The 11097-nt window shown below is 61.1% G+C and overlaps 4 protein-coding genes across 4 annotated transcripts, besides 11 other annotated features; all 4 read right to left on the reverse strand.

Moving 5' to 3' along the window:
• Window positions 1-2708, reverse strand: Tco025E_03526 (flagellar attachment zone protein; the record flags this gene model as incomplete). Its single annotated transcript, XM_029370444.1, has 1 exon — window positions 1-2708. A coding segment is annotated over one exon (2708 nt), but the record flags the coding sequence as incomplete, so codon positions are not given.
• Window positions 2709-2832: 124 nt separating this feature from the next.
• Window positions 2833-2881: a sequence feature (A-rich).
• Window positions 2882-3597: 716 nt separating this feature from the next.
• Window positions 3598-3626: a microsatellite.
• Window positions 3627-3683: 57 nt separating this feature from the next.
• Window positions 3684-3715: a microsatellite.
• A 331-nt stretch (window positions 3716-4046) lies between these two features.
• Window positions 4047-4072: a microsatellite.
• Window positions 4073-4085: 13 nt separating this feature from the next.
• On the reverse strand, window positions 4086-6866 carry Tco025E_03527 (putative tetratricopeptide repeat protein 18-like; the record flags this gene model as incomplete). Its single annotated transcript, XM_029370445.1, has 1 exon — window positions 4086-6866. One exon carries the CDS (start codon window positions 6864-6866, stop codon window positions 4086-4088), a length of 2781 nt encoding a protein of 926 aa, XP_029229417.1.
• A 181-nt stretch (window positions 6867-7047) lies between these two features.
• Window positions 7048-7089: a microsatellite.
• A 382-nt stretch (window positions 7090-7471) lies between these two features.
• Tco025E_03528 (LA RNA binding protein) lies at window positions 7472-8503 on the reverse strand (the record flags this gene model as incomplete). Its single annotated transcript, XM_029370446.1, has 1 exon — window positions 7472-8503. The coding sequence occupies one exon, from the start codon at window positions 8501-8503 to the stop codon at window positions 7472-7474; it is 1032 nt and encodes a 343-aa protein (XP_029229418.1).
• A 319-nt stretch (window positions 8504-8822) lies between these two features.
• Window positions 8823-8902: a sequence feature (GA-rich).
• A 328-nt stretch (window positions 8903-9230) lies between these two features.
• Window positions 9231-9262: a microsatellite.
• A 39-nt stretch (window positions 9263-9301) lies between these two features.
• Window positions 9302-9331: a microsatellite.
• Window positions 9332-9430: 99 nt separating this feature from the next.
• Window positions 9431-9453: a microsatellite.
• Window positions 9453-9472: a microsatellite.
• A 95-nt stretch (window positions 9473-9567) lies between these two features.
• On the reverse strand, window positions 9568-10731 carry Tco025E_03529 (dihydrolipoamide acetyltransferase precursorlike protein; the record flags this gene model as incomplete). The annotated part of the gene is made up of 1 exon (XM_029370447.1): window positions 9568-10731. One exon carries the CDS (start codon window positions 10729-10731, stop codon window positions 9568-9570), a length of 1164 nt encoding a protein of 387 aa, XP_029229419.1.
• A 324-nt stretch (window positions 10732-11055) lies between these two features.
• Window positions 11056-11096: a microsatellite.
• The last annotated feature ends 1 nt before the right edge of the window (window position 11097 follows it).

Consider the following 11097-nt stretch of genomic DNA (forward strand, 5'->3'; position numbering starts at 1 on the left):
TCCCCCATGGCACGTAGCGCCCCTTGCGTCGTGGCCATCAGCTTGTCCGCCTTATCACGTTCTTCCCGCGCCTCCTCTTCGGCCGAGGCCAGACGCGACTCCAGCTCACTCAACTTCGTCAGTGCGGCCGCGTTAGCGTCCCTCAGCTCGGCGTTCTTTGCAGCAAGCAGTGCAAGCAGGGCGGCATTCTCACCCTCCAGCGCCTTGAACTGGACAAGAGCCTCCGCCAGCTCGCCCTCCAGCACATCAACCTCCTCCGCAGCAGCAACTTCTCTTGCCGCCGCAAGCTCCTCCAGCTCACGACAGCGGCTACGCACACTCTCCAACGACTTGCCGACGTCAGTCTGCAGCCCCTCAAGGTGAACATCCTTCACTGCGAGGTCCTCCGCCAGCTTCTCGTTCTCGGCCTCCTTCTCTGCGAGGTCCTCCGCCAGCTTTTCTACAACCTCGGCCTTCTCGAGTATTTCCTCCGCCAGCTTCTCATTATCAGCCTCCTTCTGTATGAAATTTTCCGCCATCTTCTCTACAACCTCTGCCTTCTCGAGCAGTTCCCCTGCCAGCTTCTCGTTCTCAGCCTCCTTCTCTGTAAGCTCCTCTGCTAGTTTTTGTATTATAACTGCTTTGTCCAACATTTCCTCAGCCAGCTTTTCGTTGGTGTTGCGCAGTTCATTGAGTTCCTCTAATGTCACACTAAAAAGTGGCTCGGTGTCGATGACGTGAGGTTGTACGGCCTTTGCAGTGGGGTCTGCGGTGACGTCGCCTGGGTGGAGAGTGCTGAGCATTCCGTCTTGGAGACGGGCGTGTATTGAATCATGACGTTTTTTCCGAAATGCTCGAACCTCTGGCTCTAACTGATTTATCTGTTCCATTTTTGCCCCCAAGAGTGTTTCGAGTTGCTGGTTGTGAGCCTGCAGTTCACGAAGCGTTGCCTGGCTGTTTTGTTTCTCCTCCTCTAGCGCGTCACATAGTCTAGCGGCACGCTCTTTTTCGTCGGTGTACTCCTGAAACGTGACGCAGTAGAGGTCCTTGTCGTGGGTCGCCTCGTCGGGGAGTTGCCGCGTGGTGCGTACGTGCTGCACGTGGGTGTTCTGCATCTGGTATTGGTGCAGCTCGCCCTCCAGGCGGTCGGCCAGCTCCCGCAGCTTCGCTATCACGCCGTTGAGGCGCGCAACCTCCTGGTGGAGGTCGGCGGTGCGCAGCTGCAGGTAGTCGCGCTCGCGCTGCGCCTCCGCCGTCAGCTCTCGGACCTCAGCATTGGAGTGGGCTAGGGCATGTTGCAGGGAGCGGTTTTCGCCGTAGAGCTTGTCTAGCATTATAAGCAAGTCGCCAACCTCGCTCTCGTAGGCGTCCTTGTCGGCGGACATGTTGAGCTCCGCCAGCTCCTCCAGGAAGTCACTAAAACGGAGGCCGTTGTATTTTTTCTCGCTTATGCCCAGCACGCGGCACACGTCCTCGATCGCGCGGTCAAGCCCCTGCTTCGGCCCCCCCGCGCCCCGGTGGAGGTTCTCGAGGTACGGGAACTTATAGGCGCGGAGCTGCGCCTCCACCGCGCCGCTGGGCACACTGGTGGGGTGACGCACGTCAAACGCGGCGGTCAGTCCCCCCGCCGGGGCCGCCTGGAAGGTCGCATGGCTCACGCAGTCCGGCGGGGCGCGGAGGGCGTTGACCACCTCCGTGGTGAATGTCGCCAGTAGTTCCTCCGGTTTATCCGCAACCAGGACGTCGGCTCCGCCCCAGGGAAAGCTAAGCGTGTGCCGCGTCGCCACCCACCGCGTGTTCAGCTGCTGCGCTTGGGGCCGCTGCCAGTCCCACCCCGCCAGCTCCCGCACCTCGTCCCGCAGCTGCGTGACCTCGGCCAGGCTGCCCTCGGCTGGCATGCGTGGGGCCTCCGTTTCCGGGGCACGCGCCTTCGCCGCCTCAAGCAGGGCGTCTAGATAGAGTTTCATCCGCGCCTCAAGTTCCTCGTTGTAGGCCTGGAGGCAGCTCAGCTCCGCCGTCATGCTGCCAAGGCGGTCGCGGAAGCTCCCAAGTTGCTGCTGCTGCTGCAGGCGAATGGCGCCCGCCTCCGCCTTAATCGCCGCCGCCTCCTCCCCCGTAATGACGCAGGTGGGGGCATCCACGTCCACCGTCACAGCCCTGATGAGGGAGGAGGTAAGGATGGTCTCCTCCTCCCCGCGGCGCCGCGTAAAGCACATCACGCTGGGGGGCACGGAGGGAGAATTCTTCAGGCGGGTCAGTTCGTCGCTGAGGCTTTTTGACTTGTTGCGGCAGTGGCTCATCTCGTGGATGCAGCTCGCGATCTCCCCTGAGATAGCGCCGCCGCCGCCGCCCTGCACCCAGGGGTAGGCCACGTGCTGGTTGCAGTCGTTGCTGCTGATGCTGTTATTGTAACTTGCGCTGCCGTTGAGCTCGGAGCCGCGCCGGCTGATGCGCCGCTCGGCGTCAAAGAGGCGGTGCTGCGAGGCCCGCATCCTGTCGTTTACCCGCCGCAGTTCGTGCATGACTGCGTTGATGGCGTGCTGGTTGCCGCCCCACGCCTCGCGGTCCCAGCGGCGGACGACGCAGCGGTAGTCGTCGCCCTGCGACTGAATCGTGCCGAGCGCCCAGCCCCACGTCGCGCCGCTGTCGTGCTCGAGCCGCTCGTAGGCGACGACGGCGCCCACCGGGGGCGCGTGGCGGTCGTCCGGCAACACCGACAGCAGCTCCATCGCGCCGCGGCAAGGCGACGAGGCCCACAAACACGGACGAAGTAACAAAAATCCCGCCCCCTCAAACAAAAACAACAACGCACGGGAACTCGGAAATATTCACACGACTTCGCCCCACTTTCGCACAAAAACGAAAAACGAATAAACAAACAAAAAAGAAAATACAAAAACAACGGCAACGTCCGATTTGTTTGTCCCTTTTATTCTCCTCCCCTCTTTTTTTCTTACTACTGCTGCTGCCTACTCTCGCCCTGCCCCCTTTGCGTGCGCCTCAGTGCCGATGCGAACTGCGAGGCGACCGGCGCGGGTGAGGGCGGGCCAATAGGCGTGTGTGAGGTGTACTTCTGTCGAGCCGGGTAATTCGAGGCGGACACGACACGGGGCTCCGCCGGCCTCTCCACTTCGTCCCTCTTCCCTCCCTCCCCCGCCTGCTACCGCAAAATTAGAGAGCGAGGCGGTGCGAGCCACACGCGGGGCCCGATATGAGTGGAGGGTGGTTCTGTGTAGTTGTTACGCGTGAGACTATCTCTCGAACTGCGGGTGTTTACTCGCTCGCAGTACGTCCCTCACTTCTCCTCTTTTTTTTTCCCCGCCTTTCTCCGTTGCTACTCTCAGGGCTGTTATTTCCCTCACTTACTCTTTCTTCGCGCGCTCTATCCCGCCTTTGGTTTTGCCTTTTGTTTACTGCTTGCGTCTGTGCGTGTTTGTGGGTGGGCACGCGCACTGTGTGCTACGGGTAGAGCAGTGTATATTATGTTTCTAGCGTCGGCCCCTCTACTCGGCCAAGCGAATATGTCTTGCTTTTTTCCCTTTTCGCGTGCGTCTGTGCGTGGACAGCCACAGCGAGGTTGCAGGTGTCGAACACAAAGTCCTCCGCTTCGGCAACAGCAACAAACAAACAAACAAGCAAAAAAGACAGGAGGAAAGAGGAAGGGAGGCAGCGCGGCGGGCAGTGACGCACGTGCGGGGCGAAAGGGAGGCGCAGTCGGAGGAGGAGGAGGAGGAGGGAGATCCACACGTACAGGCAGAGAAAAGGGGGCGCGCATGACGCCGGCAGATCCGCCTCCCACGCGCGAGTCTCCGCAAATGGACGCCCCCGCATGAAGCGACGGCTCATGGCGGCGGCAAATCAAGCGACGAGCGAACGGAGACTGCGCGAGCGAAAAAAAAAAAGGCGGTGGGACAACAGGGGGAGGCCGCAGCGACGCCGGATGCCAAATGCACGCACTCCCCCCTCCCCCTCCCCCTCGCCTCCCTTTTTTTATCGTCTTTTCCGCCGCTTCTCTTGCCGCCCGGCCACCCCCGTCGGAGTCTAACATACATACACACCATGTGCAACGGCGGGCGCGGCGGCGGCGGCAGCGCCTCCCGGCCCCCTCATTTTGAGAGGAGCTGCATCTGCTCCTCCGCCCTCGCCCGCAGGAATTCGTTCTGGCTGTGCCGCACGACTTCCGCGTACATATCCTTCGCCTGCTGCTGCCGGGCGCCCTCGATTGCGCCGGCCAGGTAATACATAGCGGTGCAACTCTTCGCGGAGTTGGCACGGCCGGCGTCCTTCTCTATGGCAATTGCCTTCCGCAGGCACCCCTCGCCAAGCTTCACGTAGGAGGCCCGCACGAGGTCTCGGCCAAGCTCAGTGAGCAGCGCCGCGTCGGAGAGTCCCTGCATAATCGCCTGCTGCAGCACCATTTCCAGCTCCACGCGGTCCTTGTGCAGGCAGACCAGCGCAAGGTAGGCCCACGTCCGTGGGTTGATGTTGTTGAGCGTGTTGGACTCACTGAGGCATTCCTCGGCGGCGTCCAGCCGTCGCATGCGGTAGTAGGCGATGCCGGCGCCAAGCCACATTAGACTGCAGGGCCACGCCTGAATGCCCAGCGTGAACACGCCGAGTGCGTCGGCGTAGCGCCCCGCCGCAATGAGGAGGTTACCCAGATGGATGTAGCTGGGACCAAAACGGCGGTCTGGGACCACGTCTTCGCGGCAAAGCACCTGCTTGTACTCACGCACGGCCTCGTCATTGTGGCCCAGCGACGCGTGGCATTCCCCGCGAAGGAGGCCCACCGCATCCGCACACGACTCCAGGCCCTCCGCATTGCTCAGCGTGGTGAGGGCCTCCTCGTACTGCTCGCACAACATAAACAGACGGGCGTACAGCACCTCTGTCTTGGGCCCAGAGCGACACCGCGAGAGGCAGACGTTTGCGAGTTCCGGGTGGTGCAGCCGCAGAAGGTAGTCGGAGACGGCAAGGCTCACCTCGTTGTAGTCCACCTCCACAGTGGCCCCCATGGCCTCCTTCATCGCCAGCGCGCCCTCGCGCTCCCAGTAGGCCCGCTTCGCCTCGTACTGTGGGCCCTGCTCTAGCGCCAGCACATGCAAATCGCAGAGTAGCGAGATATGGCCCCAGCAAAGCGCGTCAGCCGCGACGTCCGCGGCGGCGTGCAGGTAGACGGCGGCCTCCTCAAACCGGCTGTGCGCAAGCAGAAGGTCCCCGTAGCCGAGGAGCGCGGCCACGTAGGTTGGGTCATGGGCAATCGCCTCGCGGTAGCACTCTTCCGCATGCGTGGCCTCAACAGTGCGAACAAAAAAATTAGCCGCATCAGTCCATACGGCGGCAAAATTGGCCGACGAACTACAACTCGCGATGCGGGCCTGATGGCACTTTGCCGCCTGCCCATATTCCCGCAGTGTCTCCGCCTCCTCCGCGCGTTCCAGCCACGTACGCTCCGTGACTCCAGAAAGGTCTTCCTCCACGGGATGCGGCGCGCCTACTGCTGCTTCTGCTTCTGCTCCTGCTTCTGCTGCTACTCGACCAGCGTCGCTAATGACGCTCCGTCCCAAAGTCACTGTCGTCTTGTTTAACGTGGTGTGCACGCAATCCATCAGGTACACGTATAATTCGTTTGTCAACTCACTCATGACTTCCTCTGAGGCGTCTGGGCTGCACAAAAACTTCTCCCGTACCACCTTCATAACCAGCGGCGTGAGTTGCTCCTTGTACGCCGCCAGTTGCCCTGAGGTTTGAAAGGACTCAAACAGTTCTTCCTTCGTGGTCCCCTCGCCCTTCGCCACTGCGGCCCTGTAGTCTTGCATGATCTTTTCGGCAATGGCCTCCACCACCTCTGTGAACTGCCACGTGCTGTCTTGGTACGGCTTGCTGGGCGGAGCTCGCTTGGGGACAAGATTGCTCGGCTTTAGCAGCGGCCGCACGCGATCACTCGCCAGTCGCGTGAGCGTCTTTTCAAGCCGCAGTGACACCAACGCGGAGGTGTTGTACGTGACGTACGGGTGCTGCGCCTCCATGTCGGGTTCCTCAAACAAAAGCGACGGTGCAGCGGACTTGGGCCGTTTCGAGCTCTTCTTCCGTCCCTTCTCCTCTGCCTGGGCGGGTTCCTTTAGCGGTAGCAGTGGCACCGCCTCTATCAGCTGCAGCGAGCCAGGCTCCGCGAAGGGAGCGAGATCGACGGGAATGACGGCGCGAAAGTACCACTGCTGCGTGTCCTCCCAGTCAGTTGGCACCCCGCCCTTCAGCACCCGCGCAAACCGCAGCTCCAGCGGCTTGCCGCTCAGCACCAGGGACTCTAACGCGGCAACGTGCTGCTCCTCAAGCGGCACGCGAATGACGCAGGGTGGAATTTCCTCGTCGGCGGGCACGGCGGGGGGCGGCACCTCCTCCGCCGCCGGCGGTGACACCGTCCGCCGCCGCCGCTTCGTTCCCTGCTCCTCGGAGCTCACGGAGGCGGCTTCGGCGGCGGGCGTCGTGATCCACAGCAGTTTCGCTTCCACCGGGGCCTCCCCCCCGCCCTCTGTCCTTGGGAAGCTCGCCGCCGTCGCCTTGGAGGTGGCGGCGCTGGGCAAATTCGGAGAATCCGGGACCTCGCGAATGTGCCGCAGCATCTCGTTCACCTCCGACGGGAGCGGCGGCGGCGTGGCCCCCGCGATGTAGGACTCGTATTGCGGTAATTCCTGCAGCAGACGGCCGTGCTTGAACGTGTACGTGTTCTCGCCGTCGATGCTGAAGCTGACCTCGTAGCGGAACGGGTGCTCCGCAAAGGCGGGCGGTCGCCCATCCGACCACCATGCAGGCGGCAGGCTGTGGACGTCGTGTAGCTTGACGTCGAGGTAATTCACGGGCGCCGCCGGGGCCTCGGTCTCCGCCATACTCCACCGCGCCTCTGCTTTTTCTTCTTCTACCTTTTTTTGCTCTTGTGCGCACGCACGTGTGACACGCGCTTAGCTACAGGGCCTGTTTGCGTTGATGCGTTGTGCGAGCAACGAGAGAGGAGGAACCAGAGAGAAAGAAAGAAAGACGCAGATAAGCCGCAGTCTGTGGGTGTGTCTGTACATATATATATATATATATATGTATGCATATACGTATTATTACTGCTGCTCTCACCGTTCTAATTAAGCCGCTTTTCATTATCTATATTCCCACGCCGTTTATGTATGCTACTTTTATTCTCTTTTACTTTCCTCCTTCCCCTGTGGCTGTCGTTCTAAATGATGGGTGTAGAGTTATTTTAACAAACCTCGCTCTTGCTTCACACGCGCGGGTCAGCCCTTCCACGGCCCCATTTTTCCAGTTCCCCGTTATCCCTCGCTTCATAGCTTTATCCAGATGCATCTTCCCCACACACGCTGCTTTCCCCTCCTTTTCCCTCCCCGCACAGGGAAGCCCACGCCCTAACGCTCCTTTCACCCCCCTCTCTCCACGACGGACACCCAAGGCGAGACGCAGCTGGAGGAAGATGCGGATATGCTGCCTAGTCGCGCGAGCGCTTCTGCCCACGGCGGCCGCCTGCACCACGTCCAGCCCCGCCGCGGCCCCCACCACGTCCTCGTTGGTTGTGCTTCGCCCGTTCGCCGATTTCATTCTCGACGTCCAGCAGCAGCTGCTTCTCGTCCGCCCCCTCCAGCTTCTGCACCTCCGGCTGCTTGCCGTTGAGGGTGGTTCCGCGCTGCTGCAGGTCCGCCACCATCTTCTCCCCCGTCGCGGCATCCTGGAAGATGAGCAGGGCCGTCTCCTTGTCCGGCAAAAAAACGTAGCGGATGCCCTTCCGCTCCTCCGCCGGCCACATCTCCTTCACGCTTGAGAAGCCCTCCAGCGCCCCACACCCCGTCACACGGTAGCTGCTGTCGAGCGGCATGGAGGGCGTTTTCCGGGCCTCCGTTGCGGCCGGCTGCTCCTCCTGGTTCTGCGGCTGGCGCTTGCGGCCCTTGTTTTTGGCGGCGATCTCCTCCGCCTTCCTCGCGAGGTACGCGGTCTTCATCTCCGCCGTGAGCTGCACCCCATTGTGCATCGGCGGGGCTGCCTTAAACGCCTCCGCCTCCTCCTTCGTGCTAAAGACTACAAAGGCAGACGGCTTCGTGCGCGCCTCGGGCTCGGCGTCCTTCTTGCCCGGGAAGTAGCGGCGCCAGACGGCCTGAACGGTGCCGTACTGGTTGAAGAACTCCGTGAGCTCCTCGAGGGTCGCGCTGGGCGGCAGCGGCTTCACGTACACGGTTTGGTCGTCTGTCTGGATGGACTCCGGCAGCGGCTCCCTGCGGCGCACCATGAGGCCGTCCTCGCTCAGCACCAGCCTCTCGCTCGGCCGTAGCGCCTCGGCGAGCGCCGCCACCTCCTTCGTGAGGGAGTTCACCCGGTTGAAGGTCAAGAGCGTCTCCAAGGGAACAAAACCCTCGGCATTTTCCGACATTTTGGTCTTCAAAAACACATCCTTCTGCACGTTGACGTCACTAAAGTAGAACTCCACCTGTCGCTGCAGCTTCGCCTGCGTCTCTGCGGAAATTGACATGTTTAGCGACTGCCCCTTCACCTCTTCTTTTCCTTCTCGTGTGTTCGTCTTCTTCTTTTCCCCTCGCTCGGTGTTGCCTCGCCAAGCCCTATGGCTCTCTCCCCGCAGGCGTGCGGCACGGGAGGGAAGAATGAATAAACAAAGTAAAATAAAAGATGAAAAAAGAGTTGCACGCAGGGGACCCACCACCCACAGCACCGCGCGGCGCGACCGCCCGCAAGGAGACGGCGAAAAGGCTCCTCACGTCAGCCGCACTCCACAACCTGCGGCGCCCCATTGAGGCCCCACTTGACCAGCCTAGACGAAATGGGAGTCAGCCAGAGAGAGAGAGAGAGAGAGAGAGAGAGAAACAGAGGGCGAGAGAGAGGGGCGAGAAAGAGAGTGAGTGGGTGAGAGGAGGCCACGCGTAGAGACGGTTTCCTCCCCTCCACCGCACACACGGCTCTTCGCCGTTAAGTCTCTCACTCCGTTCCCCGCCTCCTCCCCGCCCACTCTCTCATCGCCCGTCCCACGGGCAACAGAGAATGCCGCGCGAAGAGGGGCGAGAGCCGCGGGGAGGAGGGCAGGAGTGATTATAGTATTTACAATCCGCCCGAGCAGCGTCCGAAGCGGTCATTACGAGGGAAGAGTTTGGGGACCGGGTGTGCGCCGCAAATAAACAACCCGGCCTTAATTGGCCCCTGCCCACCAACGACGCACTGCGGTGCACCTCGCATAAAGGCTTACCCACACACACACACACACACACACACACACACATAGACAACTCAAGTTTAAACAACTCACTTCCATCCTTTAATATATATATATATATATTATTATTATTATTTCCATCCTTTTCTTCTTCCTATTACGGAAGCCCCCCTTTTTTTTTGCATCCTCCTTCCTTTTGTTCACTGGGCCGTTCTAAACATCTTGGCCAGCATAACGCACACACACACACACACACATATATATATATATATATATTGGTTTGTTTTTTAGTTTACTTTTTCTTTTCGTGTATTCCTTTTTTGTTTTTCTTTTCCGCGTGTTTAACTCAGCTGCGTCGTTATTGCTTGGTATTACTGCTTCTTAACTGCGGCAGCGGCTTTTGGCTTCGGCGGCGGCATCGTGCGAATCAGCTGTTGCAGGAGCGTGGTGTCACTCACCTTGAGGTTGTAGACGGGGATCGCCCTCACCACAACTCCGCCGCCGGCCGACGGCTGTGCCGCGGCGGCGGGTTTCCTCTGCGTCGCGCCGCTCGTCGCTGCGGCGGCAGGGGCGGCAGGGGCAGCGGACGCGGCCGGCGGCGGCACTTCATCGTCGTTGAACCCCGGCTGCCCCAAGAAGTCGCTCTTCAAGAACCGCCCGCCCTTCCCGGTGAATTGGAGCGACTCCAGCGTCTTGCGGTCCAGCCGCGCGGCGATGCGCATGACGGCCGGCCCGCTCGCCGCAATGGCCCCCTCCAGCGAGCCGCCGTATCGCTTGCCAGACGGAGGCGCGGCGGCGGCGGCGGCGGCAGGCGCTTCCGCAGCTTTAGCCGGGCCGCCACCCGCGGCGGCGTCCTCGGGGCAGTAGCCCGCGAGCTTAGGGACGTCGGCCGCGTCCTCCACCATGACGGCGATCGTCTTTGCGACGGCCACCGTCTCCCCGTTGTGGCAGAATATCTTCGCCAGGTAGCCGGCTTCGAACGTATTTGTGTAGTCCACCACCGCCTTGTCCGTCTGCACGGTGCAGAACACCTCGTTCTCCTTCACGAGGTCGCCCACCTTCTTCTTCCACTCCACAATCACGCCCGTCTCCATCGAGGGCGAGAGCGCCGGCATGAAGATGGGGCTGGCATTCACGCCGGCCGGCAGCTCTGAGGAGCCCCCCGAGGCCGCTGCAGGCGCTTCCGCCGCCGCGGGTGTTTCCGCGGCAGGGGCACTCGCCTCCTCCCCCTCCGGCGTGTACTCATCGGCCTTCGCAACGTCGGCCGCGTCCTCCACCATGACGGCGATCGTCTTTGCGACGGCCACCGTCTCCCCGTTGTGGCAGAATATCTTCGCCAGGTAGCCGGCTTCGAACGTATTTGTGTAGTCCACCACCGCCTTGTCCGTCTGCACGGTGCAGAACACCTCGTTCTCCTTCACGAGGTCGCCCACCTTCTTCTTCCACTCCACAATCACGCCCGTCTCCATCGAGGGCGAGAGCGCCGGCATGAAGAGCGGCGAAAAGTTCACCAGAAACAAAAATGAGCGACGCATGTTTTTTTCTGTTCTCTCCCTTTTCTTCCTACTCTCCTCCACTACTGCTGCGGAATCGATTCACCTAAACTTGTGCCTGGCATAATTAAAGCCACCGGCGGCAAACAAACGGGGGGATGAGAAGAGAGAAATAGGGGGCGGCGGGGAGGAAGGGGTGGGGCCGCGGCATGCAACACCCCGGAGCAGCACGCAGTGGGGGGGGGGGAAAAAAGAAAGAAGGAAGAAAGGCGGCGCCGACGGGCCGAAGGCGCGTTGCAGCATCGAATTCCACACATGGCTCATGCCTCTGCAAGCGTGTGGGGAGACAAAAAAAACGCAATAACGCACACGCACACACACACACACACGCACACACACACACACACG

The sequence above is a fragment of the Trypanosoma conorhini genome (assembly GCF_003719485.1).
Source record: "Trypanosoma conorhini strain 025E chromosome Unknown Tco_14.4_contig_00162, whole genome shotgun sequence".
NCBI lineage: Eukaryota > Euglenozoa > Kinetoplastea > Trypanosomatida > Trypanosomatidae > Trypanosoma > Trypanosoma conorhini.